This window comes from Metopolophium dirhodum, chromosome 6 (genome assembly GCF_019925205.1).
Source record: "Metopolophium dirhodum isolate CAU chromosome 6, ASM1992520v1, whole genome shotgun sequence".
Classification (NCBI taxonomy): Eukaryota; Metazoa; Arthropoda; class Insecta; order Hemiptera; family Aphididae; genus Metopolophium; species Metopolophium dirhodum.
Genome location: NC_083565.1, coordinates 35,083,306 through 35,097,385, shown reverse-complemented (window position 1 = coordinate 35,097,385; position 14,080 = coordinate 35,083,306). Strand labels below are relative to the sequence as shown.

Here is a 14,080-nt window from a genome sequence, read left to right as displayed (position 1 = left end):
TCAAAATGTTTTATTTGTACATTTTATGGTATACAAATGCTTTGATAATTTATTTTATTATACTGTATAAATCAGAAGCTCACACAATACAACTGTATTTTGATTGACTGCTTTTGACTTTTTGATAGTGTCATCAAATAATTCCCAATTGTTAGGCCCTCTTTTACAGTACGCTACATAGTGACCAACAGATGTGCGCAATCTACTTAGCCCTTTAGGATTATGTTATTTAGGATTATATTAATACCTACGTTTCTACTCATAAATTATACTATGTATAATTTATTATTTTACTTATTTTATTTAAAATAGTATAATGGCTTTTGGGTTTACTACAGCGCCAACACCTCTCTTCAATTTTTTTTTTTAGTACTGTAACTCTAGTTGAATAATTTGTATTGACTTGAAAATTGATAATTTGGTGCCCCATGAATAATCATTCTTTAATGAACTAAATATTTTGAATAGTTTTTTCTGTTTAAGTTTCGGGGCATTTTAGTTTGAACTTCGTAATGTGTGTTTCTACTGTCAAATTTTTTCCAAACTTTTATTTTTGTTTTCTAAAATCAATTTGCCTGCGGGCGCCAACACCTCCCTTCAATTTTTTTTTTATGATTTTAACTCTAGCCAAATTTTTTAAACATTAACAATCTGGTACCCTTTGAATAATTCTTTAATGAACTAAATATTTTGAATAGTTTTTTCTGTTTAAGATTTTGGAGATTTTAGTTTGATGTTTGTAATGTGTAATCCAACAATATAATTTATATAAATTTTTTTTTGTATTCTAAAATGCATTTGCCGGCGGGCGCCAACACCTTCCTTCAATTTTTTTTTATAATTTTAACTCTAGCCGAATTTTTTAAACATTTTTAGTACTGTAACTTTAGTTGAATATTTTGTATTGACTTGAAAATTGATAATTTGGTGCCCCATGAATAATCATTCTTTAATGAACTAAATATTTTGAATAGTTTTTTCTGTTTAAGTTTCGGGACATTTTAGTTTGAACTTCGTAATAATTTTCAAATTTTATAGAATTGAGGAAAATTTGAAAAACCGGTACTGGTTCCGTTAAGGTATAATTAAATTAATCCAACTGTGATATTTAAATTAATGTTAAAGATATATTTAAGGTATTAGTGTTTTAAAACAGTCAGTACTCATCACTTTAGTCACAATGTGGTAAATCCTAGTTTTTGCACTTTTCGGAACGTTATTGACTTAGTGACAAAATAGTGATAAAAGTTGAAAGTAAGCAGTACTAAGCAGTTTTAATAAGCAAAGTTAATAACTTGAATCATAATATGATGTTGCAGATCAAAATTATATTTTAATACTACATTAAAAACCGAACAGGAATTTAACAAGTAATAACTCATAACGAGTAAGTATATATAATCATTTTTGTTTTTGTATTTTCACAATTCCACATTTATTTGTTCTTATACAGCGTTAGAAATTTTTTCAGAAATTATTTTTTTAATATTTTGGGAATTTTTTTCTGATTGCCTGGTAGATATCTTTAATGTTCTATTGTCAATCAAGGATGAAAAAAATATATATAAATTTCATTAGGTAGAAAATGAGTATGGAAGTTTTTATGCCTTCGATTCCGGGTATAAATTATGGATACGTGATTTATTTAGGAGTTATATAGAAAATAAGGCTGCGCTTTTTACAATTGATGGATGTGGGGTCAGTCATACTTTGACTGTGGCGTTATTCCAGAAGTATACGCAACTGTAGATTTTGGAATTTCATCAAACGGTTAGTATTACAAAAAGTCAAAGTAGATTATTTGATGTGTGAAAAAATTTAAAAATATCATCAAAACACTGAAAGACGTGGCAATTTATAAAATTGAATTAATAAATATTAAATTTATTGCAGATTTGAATTATAGTATATTTTTATATGTTTGTTTTAGCTTCTCAATGTTTTGACTTCATGAGAAAGGTTCAAAAAGGAGGTCCACTAGTGAACTCAGAGTTCTATCCCGGTTGGTTAACTCATTGGCAAGAATCAGTATCTATAGTCAACCCCATCGATGTTGTAAAACAAATGAAAGTAATGTTGGCAATTAATGCTTCGTTTAAAATTTTCGGTACAAATTTTGGATTCACATCGGGAGCGAATACAAATGACACCAAAGAAAGTATTGGATACTTACCACAGTTGACCTCATACGATTATAATGCTCCATTGGATGAAGCTGTAGACCCTACAGAAAAGTATTTCAAAATTAAACAGACACTTGAAGAAGCCGTGAGTTTTAATAACAGTTAACTATCCAATATACATATACGGTTTATTAATTAATTATTTTTAAGAAATATGCTGTGACAAACGAGATATCACCAAATCCCGCACCCAAAGGTGCCTATGGAAAATTCTATTTAAGACCTTTGGTTAGCATATTTGAAAAGGTTGCTCAACGTATTAAACCAGTGATCAGTGATGTTCCTTTACCGTTTGAGGACTTAGATATTAACACTGGTTTTGTAATGTATGAAACAACATTAACAGATGATCAAAAAAATGTTGAAAATCCAGTAAACCTAACTGTGAACACGGTTAGAGATCGAGCAATCATTTACCTGGATCAAGTAGAGTTACATTGCAGTTATAGTTTTAGAAACATGAGTGTTCAAATTTTTTTTTAGGTACAAGTGGGTACTATGAATCGGTTGAAAGCTAATACTACACCCCATATATTTTATTAGCATACTTACAGCTTTTTTAGTGTAGTTTATACCCTATAGATGGCTATAGATATAGGTATTAAATGTCTTGCAATTATATATTTTACTATAATTATTAATTTTATTATAATATAATATAACAATACACAAATATTTTTTTCGAAAAATATATGTAACATGTATAGTTCATACAATTATGAATTTATAGTTAATAGAAATGCGGATGTTTTACTTCATAGATATTTTTTTATTGAAATCGTGTAAATAATTTGATTAAACAATCAGGTTGGTAACCTAACCTACTCATCACTAGTATACATTTTTTATATTACGTGTAAAATCACCAACACAAGGTGCAGACTGCATTTAAAAAATTAATAACATAAAATAAAATATAAAATAATGTTGTAGTAGAAGCTGGAAACTTTAGTTTATTCTAATTTATAATCCAATTAATGTAACCGAGAATGTAACTATTAAATTCATAATTGAATTAAGAGATCACTTTGGGATAAATGCCAAACGTATAAATGTAAATTAAATTAAAAATAATTAAAAAACATTTTGTGAAAGGAACAAGATTACTGCTAATATTTAAGTTTTAATTATTATTAACAAATAAATACAAATAATTAAAAAATTTTAAAAAAATTAAGAACACATCATTATAAAATTAATACAGTCATCGATCCGCTCAGAATCTAAAATTATATACTTAGAATTTCAGAAATCTAGTTGGTATTATGGTATTTGATGAATTTACTGTATACGTTTGGCTTTATGTTAACTCTAAAATCCAGTAATCACATTTTTATTTAATAATTCATAAAATACAATATACTCTTATAAAAAAATTATTGTGCTTCTGATATCTATTCACCACCTTAATCAATAATTAAATTGATAAACTAAAATAATAATTTAAATAATACCTATATCATATTATTATAATTCAAATTCAAAATTATAAACTATTTTGGTTTTATTGTCATATCAAATTTCAATAAACAAATTGGTCCTTAACACGGAACTCTTTGATATAAAAAGTTGCATTATATTATATCCGTGGATTCATCATATTGACGTACCTAGTATAATATCTATATAATTTATTTATTTATCTATGGCAAATCTCCAAGTCGTTGCAGAAGACACAGTCGATTAAAAATTCTAAAATTTCAATAAGCAACGAAAATTTGAGCAAAAAACTTACTGCGTTTCGTATAATTTTATTTTTCATAAATTACAATATTCTAAGTTCCGTAATCTGGAGCGTTTCCTCATGGGTGTCACAGTTCACACACGTCACGGATTCCGCCGAAAGAGTCGATAATTAAAGTAAGTTTGTTTTTATATTCTTTTGGGGCTTAAATTTACTTTTAAGACTTAAAATAAATATTTAATGTCACGAAAAATGTGCTATCCAAGTGTTGTATGCGCATATTTTAGTTAGAAATGTATAAAATACGCGAGATATAAACGTCGTCGTCGTTTTTCCAGTCCCTGTTCGTAGAATAATTATAATTAATAGGAGCTTACCTATATAAGGTACTTAATATATATATGTTTTGGTTTAATTTATAGAAATATATGTTATAGCTTATAACTGATAATAGTCATAAGATACAATTTTAATTAATAACTGATAATTTTTTTTCCAAATACAACGTTATAAGTTATAGGTAACTATTAATTTAGTGTCACATACTTAACTTCTATTGTTCACCTAATATCTATATTCTATATCATAGGGATTAGGGACGTATACATTTATTGGTATAGTATTAAATAAATTAATGAAATAGAACAAACACACCTACTATAATTATTAGTAATAATAATATATCCATGGATAAATTATTAAAATACAAAACGAACAAACGAAAAACGATTCTGAGCAAAGACATCGTTAACTAATAAATAATATTGAGATTAAAGTAATTTATTTTATTATTAGGCATTAGTACATACAATTTAGTAGGATAAAGTCATTTTTGCCTAAAAAATTACATTTGAAAGTGTCATCGTGTATATATATTATAATAATATACTCTAAAAGTTTCATAAATCCGCGAATACCTACTATTTTTAAATTACAACAAAATAACTAAAATCGTTATTCTTGGTTTTAATATGTAATTTCGTCCAAATTTTAACTTATAATATCTGTAAAAAGTAACTGTGTTTATAATAGATTATTTGGTTACAATATGAACCTGCAGGGGTGGACTGAGCCGGCGGGATACTGGGAACTTTCCGGTGGGCCGCTATTCAAAAATGATTTGTTATTGCTATATATTTATAATTATTATTAATATAGAAGATCGGCATAAATCGGTAGAAAATCGGTATAAATATGAATTATAAATATTTTTTATTTTCATACTATGACGCGTGTGTGAAAAATTGTTTATATTAAGTGTTTAAGATGTTCGATTTCGGTACGACTGATTGTCCACCCCCTTAATCTTCAGCATCAATGCATCAGAAATTATTATTTATAATTAGGCCACGGATTTAAATATAAACTGCATTTTCTGAATTTTCTATGACATTGCTTTCCAAGCAAAAAATTCGTTTCATATATTATCAACGAATTGAAAAATAAAATTAGAACATTTATATGGGTTGAAGTCAATTTTATAAAAACTTATTAAAAAAAAATTAAATACAATTAAATAAAGGTAATTTATTTTACTTATATTTCTATTTTTTACGTACCCATTATGTTCGATACTATAACTATTCAGTTTTCAGCTATAGAAAACAACACTTGCCAATATGGAATTACTGTCGAAGTTTTTTATTTTAAAATATTTCTTAAATTCTTTTTATTATTTTATTTGAAACATTATTTTTAAGTATTGGGATCAATAAAACTATTTTTATTTAATTATTATTTTATATCAATTAGAATTTGTTAATAAACCAAGTAAAAAAACCGTTATCTATATTGTAAATTTGAATTCAATTTACCGCATAGAAACAAATAAATGTTTTTTTGAAGATAATGTAAAAATATCCATCATCCATCGGTTAGGACCATATATATATTTGCTATGATTAGGACGGTGAGGTTATAATTATAAATAATCTATGGCAAATGACAATCGTCTGAGACGAACAGCGATTCCAATACGTACTCACATATTTCGTTCCATTCTGGTTATTAAGCTAGGTGCCTATTTTTATAAATGTCATTAATCTCAATACGTCCAGACTGAACTTTTGGATCGGAGATATGCATTTTCCTTGGCGGAGATGCACAGCTCTGACACTAGACAATATTATACACTCGGAGGGAACGCGTTTCGCCGGAATAATAAATAATTACGTAAGTTTTGTTCTTCTACTCTGTTGACGTGGTAGACTTAATGTAAATATTTATTGTCAGACAAACTTATATACTCGCTAGGCGTAGAGTAGTTTTTAAAATCCAGTTGTTATAGGTGTACAAAAATTAAGATATTATGAAAAATACCTTAAATTATAATACTTTGCCTACAACTGTTAATTTATTGTTATAGTAGAATAATTTTTAAAATTTGAAATCAATGATTAGGCAATGGTTTTATAAGTAGGAAGGTAGGTTTTTATACCTATACCTAATAAAATAAGAAAATACATAATGATTAATGTTATTTAATATGATTTGTAAGTACATAGCAGATTATACCTACCACTTGGTGACGATTATTTTTGTCTTATACGTTCTTCGTAATTCCGTTCCGTCACGATAGTTTTAGTTTTCGTTAAATGTGAAACATACATTTTCGACGCATACGGATACGGGTATAAACATTTGGGTTTTAAGAGAACACCTCAAACGTACGTTTTATTTTGGGGGTTTTACGGGATATACCTATAGGAAATTTTCTTCAAATTTTCACATTTCACTATTTGATATTATGATATTATTTGTACCTAGGTTAAGTTTCTGTTTTAGAATCGATCGATAGGTTACCTAGGTATATCACATTCTTTAATTTAAATTCTGGTAGTCGAGTATTGGACAAGTACCTACGTAACTTATAATTCGTATCGTAATTTAATTACTAAAGAAATATTATTTCCCCAACAGTGTCTAGGGCCACCGGCAGGATAATGCATTATAGAATGTCTATAAACGTATGGTCTAGTTATGGTTAAAATTGGCATGCGACCAACTGGGGGCTTGTTCTGGAAAATTTAAATGATCTAATAAGGTTCATCTCATTATTTGAATTAAATTAATTTTTAAGCGATTGTTGTGTTAGTTTATTTTCATATTATTTTGGGGCGTACATTTACTTACTTTTTAGACTTGAATTAAATTTTTATTGTCACGGAAAATCTGTTAACTCAGTAACGTAGAAGTATATACGTTTACTACCTACCAAAGGCGCAATGTATAATAATAATAAATTATTCGCCAGTCCGAACAATCCAAACGCTGTCTTACTCGTAGTCGAGTTCTAGTTGATAACTGACTTGTGAATAAATGTAATTTTTGTTAGGTATAAAAATAAAAATTATAAATCCTTGAATACAACATTTAAAAATACAAACTCTGTGTAATAAAAATTAATATTAGGTATTTATTGGTAGGTTTATATAATATCTGTAGACTGTAACGAATAGGTCATTAGAATATTGTTGAACATTTTACTGCATAAGATGCGTGTTATTTCAGAAATGGTATTCGTCAGTGAAAATTTTCAAACTGGGAATAATATTATATCATAAGCAGATTGAAATGTGTGAACGTTTCAGTGCTTCGAAGACTAAGTTCCGTAGCAGTTTTGATTCCGTCACGGGGTATGTATTTTCTTATTTCTCAGTAAGTTTTTTTTTATTATTGTTAATTGATCAAAGGATGTATTGCCCGAAATTTTTCAATATTTGTATTGTAATTATACTGGTATAACACTATTCCGGCTATCAATAGAGTCGTGTTAAAAATTAGAAAATTGGCGAGGTATGTTATTTTTTTAAGTAATTATTTCGAGTAGGGAATTCGCTCAATGATATTTAAATATTTTCACCGAGAATCAAGTACGATGACTTGTAGGTAACTAGAGACTGAGTGAATAGGAATTAGGAAGTGTGTGATATGGCGAAGATAAGGAAATGGGTCAACAGGATTTCAGAATGTTTGGTGTATGAAAGGGAAAGATAAAAAAGAAATGTAAGGTTAGGGTAGGTAAGTGGAGTGAGGGTAGCAGATATGAGAATAATAAGTTAGGTGTTAAGGTACAAAAGAAGATAGAATAAGAAATTAATTAATTAAGGGTAGTGTACATATTGTAGTGAAAACAAGAGAGAATAGGTTTAGGTGGTTCGGTCACTGTATGATAAGAGATAGTGAGAGTGGCTATAGAAGTTAATTTAGGGGGGAAATGAGGGGCGAGAAGACTGAAGAAGAGATGGATAGACAGAATACCGATCATATGGAGGAGTGGAATGAGAGTGGCTGAACCTGTATATAGCTGTGAGAGACGGGGGAAGAAAAAGTGTAAAGGTAGAATAGTTATGTTAACAATACGTAGGTAATACGTAACGTAATCAGTTGATAAATATTTTCTTTCATTGTTATGTTTACAATATCGAATACCTTGATGGTTAGTAGGAAAAGATCATCACAAAGCTCACGACCAGTGATGGTAGTCGTATATCATCACCATAGCTTCAACTAACCATAGGTTTATTTAACTAACCTTCTTATGACTCATTAGGACACTTTGAATAAAAAGATCCTGAGTTGCAGGTTGCCAAACTTAATTGTTTGATTATCAAGTTGATCCTTTGATTGTTGACACCATGGATAGTCCACGCCTATGTTAAATACATTTCAGGCCGCGTTCCCGGAGGGGAAGGCAATTGAGGCTCCTTTATATTGATAGTCGATACTCGATATAGGTATACTTTATTTGGCCTCAATTGTTCCCCTCGAAGACCGATGATAAGACCATTATGTCCTATCCATATCTTTATTATCTATGATGGAGCCATACCCAGCTCACTCGTGTAAGCTTGTTGCTGGTTGGGATGTCAGCGCACTATTTGTTTTCCATCTTTGACCCACGCGTAGCATACCAAATGTACGATTAAGAAAACACTAAAATGATTGTGCGTGGGTCAGAGAGAGAAATAAATGGTGCGCTAAAAATCTGACATCCTCTTCAGTGGCGTATTTAGGATTTTCTTGAGGGGGGGGATATAGAAATTAGAAATACATTTTCAAAGAAACCAGTCATGCAAGACTTTTTTTTTTTTGCTAATCCCTAATTTTTAATCACTAATCAAGTATAGGTATTTTAAAAGACAATATTAATCAATGAATAGCATTTTAAGTTTAACATAATAATCTAATGAATAAAAAATATATTAATAGCTTAATATAGATTTATAATAATCAACACAATGAAATAAATTTATAAAATATTTAGCTAATTAATAATTTGTTCTGTAAAAATGTAAAATATCATATAATTATATTGATAATTGATATCTATTATCTACATAGGTATATATAACACATAGGCACATATAGCCATTTATTTGCAGTGATTTTACAAAACAAACTCCAGTCTTCTATTTTTCAGAGACAATTCATCAATGACTTCATCTGGTGTAATCTTTGTTTCTGTATGGCATGCTAATAGAGCCAATCCATTCAGTCTAGTCTATAATAACAATGAAATACACAATTTTATAAATACTTTCAATAATATATCATAATTTAAAATCTGCAAATTTACTTCATTCATACTATTCCTGAGATAAGTTTTAATTCTTTTTAAATTAGAGAATGATCGTTCAGGAGTTGTTGTTGACACTGGAAGCGTACAAAATATTTTTATCAACATGTAAATGTTGGGATAAAATTCTTTATCACAAATTTCTAATGCCTGTAATCCTGAACTAAGAATGATATTATCTGTAAATAGTTTTGTTTTCCACATATTGAATTCGGCTATGCTATTGAATTTATCTACAATGGGTGAATATATGTTCACAAGCTTATTAAATTGTTCTCGGTCATTTATCTCTAGTGGCAATGGCTGGGTTTTAAAAATGCAATCGAACCCTATAACAGTAAATATCAAATAATAAAATACTTTGGCAAATTAGTTATTTATATAGCTATTCAGTATTTGTACTTATATTATAATTTATAATAATATAATGTCAATAGAGATTTTTTTTTGAAAATATAATATAAAATATGTAATAACTAGTTTATACCTTCAAAAATACTTTTATGATTTATAAAACGCTCAGTAAGTTGTGATATAAAGTAATCAATATATGGTAAAAATACTGTTACACGATAGTATTAAATAATTTAAGAGATCTATTTAAGTGAGTTATAAATTTATAAGCTGTGACCACTGATCATAAAAGCATATAAACCTATATAAGCATAATTAATTTAGTTTTTTTTTAAGAATAACAAAGTAAACAAATTTGAAATTTAAACAATTAACTTTTTATATATTCAATGAAATAATTAATTACTTGCTGTAATCGTGAATTCGATGCCTCACTAAAACTTTCTAAAGAATTTGTGGTACATGCAGACTTGTTTACTTCTGTAATTTTTCTTACTGGTGAGTTCACCTAAATATCACAAAAACTTGAATTTACATTTCAAATTTCACAAAAATTAGCTTCAGTCTCGTTATTTTCATTTTCTCTTCGAATTTTTTTATTGCTTGTGAAAAATGATAACAAGGTATTCTTTTTTTATGTCATTGAAAAAAGTAGGTAAATTATATTGAAAAATAAAATACCGTATATAAATAAAAGTAAATTTGACCATAAAATATCACTTTCAATCACGAATTAATATAATATTTCTTAAATAGTTGTTTTAATACTCAATTTATTATCATTTGAGCAATGAAGTATAAACAGAACACCGAATAGTATGCATAGATTAATGATTATCATAAACAATTACTGTGTAATAGAATATTACCTACTATAATATGTTAGGTATATTAGATCATATTATCAAAATATCGTACATTTGTTTATGATCTAATAATAGAATACATGACACTGTGGATACAAATCAGGGACAAACGTTATCATTTGTTCCACTGAGATAAGAGATTGTGTATAATTTTGCCTATATTCACTCCTCGTTAATTATAATAATATCAGATTTCATACATCGTTAGTTGTGATTTGTGATTACTGATTACAGGTAATTACAGTTGCGGTTTGCATACTAGTAGGTATATTAAGGTTTATGGGAACAGACTAAAAAAAAAAAAGGCCAAGGGGGATCTATCCCCCATAAATCTATCCCCCCCCGTAAATACGCCACTGATCCTCTTAAGTGTTATCAAGTTGAAGAAGCAGTTGATTGTTGACAATTTGACATTTAACATTAATTGTGGTAGGTATTATGATTGGACAAAAGTAATTAGCAGGGATGTGAATTTAATGCAATGAAAAAGTGTTAAATATTTGCCTGCATGTATGCACTAAAAACAGGCAAATATATGCACTGAAATATTCAAAAATATTCAAAAAAATACTGAATGAAAACGTTTTTATTTAAATTTTTTTAAATTAATAAATAATAATTCAAATTGGTTTACACAAAAAATTCTTTATTTACACACTTGGTAGGTAGGTATGTAGGTAGGTAACGGATGAACCGAAAATATAAAAACATTTTAAGAAAATAAGCATAAATACGAAGAAATCATGAAAACATGCAATTATATTAACTAACCAGAAAAAAACGCATATTGGTAACGGTGTTGTAATAATAGGGATCTCCCCAAAAAAATACGTACTAATAGTTCAAACAAATCATAAAAGCCAACTGTAATAAATATTAATTTATGAAAAAGTATATTAAAAAGCATTATTATTATAAATGAAACAAAACTATCAACTATGGACCGTGACATAATATAGGTATTTCTTTATTTTTAGCTCCATAATTTCTGTTAAAATATTAGGAAAATGTATTAAGTACCGTAAAAGTGCTAAATTTGAGTTATTACTTAAAATATTATATTCATAACAAATTATAATAGAAGGTTAGGTACTGTTATTCCGCATACTTTTTATAGTTTAATTTAACTACAACATTCTAGTAGAGTCTGATAAAATTTGGTTCCACGACTTTGATCATACAAACTTTAAATACTAAACTATGGGTCTGAAATTTAGTTTATATAGATCTTAATAATCCAAAATATATATTGCTTCAAAATATAAAAATAAAGTGTCTTGTATTGTAGTAGGTAGGTAACTATCAAAAAAAAAAATTAAAAAAATCATACTTGAAATCTATGTATAATATACGTATATTGTAATAAATGATCAAATGTTTACTATAGTACATTATAAAAAATTAACTTAAGTTCAATATAATACATTATAACAGGTGTTCAAATAAACATTTCATACCACAAATTTTGTTAATTCACACAGTCTCTCTTCAATTTTAAATTTTTCTTCAAATCATCTACAAAACATAAATGTTTAGTAAATTGGAAGACTTGATTAAGTATTTAATCATTTATCTAAAAGAGATGTGCCGGGTCGCCACATTAGTATATCGAGGGGCCATGGTGCAAGTGTCGTCCATAAATACCACAACATATATTATATTAGAAATACAAACTTAATATTTCACTAACAGTAAATATTATAAAAAAATATTACGAAATGTACTATACTCATATTATATTATGATTGTATTAGTTACAAACTCTTGAATTAAGAGTTACCTATGTTTGAAGATTTAATTAATTTCCTAAAAGGAAATGCCTCAAGATTGCCTCAGTAGGTTAGGTTTACTAATCATTACTAACTATACAAAATACTGAAAATTAATGAAATCACAAATATTAGTACAATAGAGAGACTGTGCATTGATTTACAAATTTGTCTTAAATTTACTTTTTGCATAGAGAATATGAAGGTTGAGATATGAGATTGTAATGAAAATTAAACGCAGGGTGTTTTTGGTTGAATTGTAGTTGCGTTTATTCTCAAAAACTTATTATTTTTCATACAGACACAATTTTAATAATTTGTTGTACAGTATTTATTTTGAATTAATTAATTATACTCTTACGAGTGTACAGATAAAATAGTTTAATAAAGGATCACATAAAACATGGGTGGGGGGGGGGAAGGCGTGAACATAAAACTCACGGTTTTTGGTCGGGTGTTCATTATGACGGGATCAGTAGCACGGTAATATAATTATTACCGGCGTGAACAGCTGGGCGGCTTCAGCAGTGTGACTTGGCTCGGATGTCTGTATGCTGATAAAAAAAAAACGGCAAACGGTGTTGGACCTTTTACAATCTGTTCCGTTGGTGGTCGTACGTTGGTCGGATGGAACTGGCTGACTCGGCTCGGACGGCGGCGCTCAGTAACGGTGGACGCGTAACGACAATACCTCGCGACTCACTGCGGCGGTGGTGGAGGGTATATGCCGGGACAAACTGTAGAATGTCCGTTCGTGGCGGTATTAAAATACCGTCCGGCTCACTATTCGCTTTTTCTCAGCGGGGAGAATGATGGTGATACGCTTTGCTTTGCTTAGAAGGTTATGCCGTTAACTATACCAGGGTTTTGCCTCTACTAGTAGGACGAAAGTTGGTGAGGGTGGTTATTTAAAATTGTTGGCCTACCCATGATAGTGGGTAGGGTTTGCAATGATGATACGGCGGTCGGTGGTCTGTATTTATGTAGTACAATGCTTGCCGGTCCCGATTGGAATATCGTGTGACACTTCTCTGTGTTTTGTGATGCAGCTACAGGTTTGAAGTGTTCGATAGTATCCATCTTATAGTTTGAAATGCACTGATTATGAATATGTACTTTTTGTCCTTGTAATTTGTTATTTTCATAAGGAAATCTCAGTTTTTCCCGCGGGTGGAGCGCGTTCGGATAGCGCCATCTGTAGTTACGGGCGGCGGTTGCGTTCCATCGGGGAATCCGTATTTCTGGGCGGCGGTCGATGGATAGCTGGTAATGATGAAAACTAGAGTGCTCCACTTAAAATTGGGCACTCACAAGATGGATAGAGATTCGTTGATCGCTTTTATGTGCTTCAAATTGTTTACACGAGTGAGCTGGGTATGGCTCCATCATAGATAATAAAGATATAACATAATGGATAGGACATAATAGTGTTATCAGCGGTCTGATCTTCGAGGGGAACAATTGAGGCCAAGTCGAGTATCGACTATCAATATAAAGGAGCCTCAATTGCCTTCCCTCCGGGAACGCGGCCTGAAATGTATTTAAAATAGGCGTGGACTATCCATATCTATGGGCTTCATCCATAGCATGGATTAAGGTGTCAACAAACAAAGGATCAACTTGATAATCAAACACTTAAGTTCGGC

The 14,080-nt window shown here is 29.3% G+C and overlaps 2 protein-coding genes across 2 annotated transcripts; one reads left to right on the top strand and one right to left on the bottom strand.

The window, feature by feature from the left end:
• The first annotated feature begins 1,691 nt into the window (after positions 1-1,691).
• On the top strand, positions 1,692-2,726 carry LOC132947756 (beta-galactosidase-like). The gene is made up of 4 exons (XM_061018000.1): positions 1,692-1,770; positions 1,931-2,268; positions 2,334-2,609; positions 2,667-2,726. Exons 1-4 carry the CDS (start codon positions 1,692-1,694, stop codon positions 2,724-2,726), a joined length of 753 nt encoding a protein of 250 aa, XP_060873983.1.
• A 6,432-nt stretch (positions 2,727-9,158) lies between these two features.
• Positions 9,159-13,514, bottom strand: LOC132947755 (52 kDa repressor of the inhibitor of the protein kinase-like). Its single transcript, XM_061017999.1, has 5 exons — positions 13,425-13,514; positions 10,206-10,307; positions 9,933-10,017; positions 9,446-9,774; positions 9,159-9,370 (listed from the first exon to the last, which is right to left on the bottom strand). The coding sequence occupies exons 1-5, from the start codon at positions 13,512-13,514 to the stop codon at positions 9,257-9,259; spliced, it is 720 nt and encodes a 239-aa protein (XP_060873982.1). The 3' UTR covers positions 9,159-9,256.
• Between the last annotated feature and the right edge of the window lie 566 nt (positions 13,515-14,080).

Excerpts from the sequence above, each read along its gene's own strand:
- LOC132947756 (XM_061018000.1), top strand. The coding sequence starts at position 1,692 with ATGTGGGGTCAGTCATACTTTGACTGTGGCGTTATTCCAGAAGTATAC. Across the intron at positions 1,771-1,930 it reads TTTTGGAATTTCATCAAACG|CTTCTCAATGTTTTGACTTC; the intron begins GTTAGTATTACA and ends TGTTTGTTTTAG. Across the intron at positions 2,610-2,666 it reads CAATCATTTACCTGGATCAA|GTACAAGTGGGTACTATGAA; the intron begins GTAGAGTTACAT and ends ATTTTTTTTTAG.
- LOC132947755 (XM_061017999.1), bottom strand. The coding sequence starts at position 13,514 with ATGGATACTATCGAACACTTCAAACCTGTAGCTGCATCACAAAACACA. Across the intron at positions 10,018-10,205 it reads CGAATTCACGATTACAGCAA|CGTGTAACAGTATTTTTACC; the intron begins GTAATTAATTAT and ends ATTTAATACTAT. Across the intron at positions 9,775-9,932 it reads TCATAAAAGTATTTTTGAAG|GGTTCGATTGCATTTTTAAA; the intron begins GTATAAACTAGT and ends TTACTGTTATAG.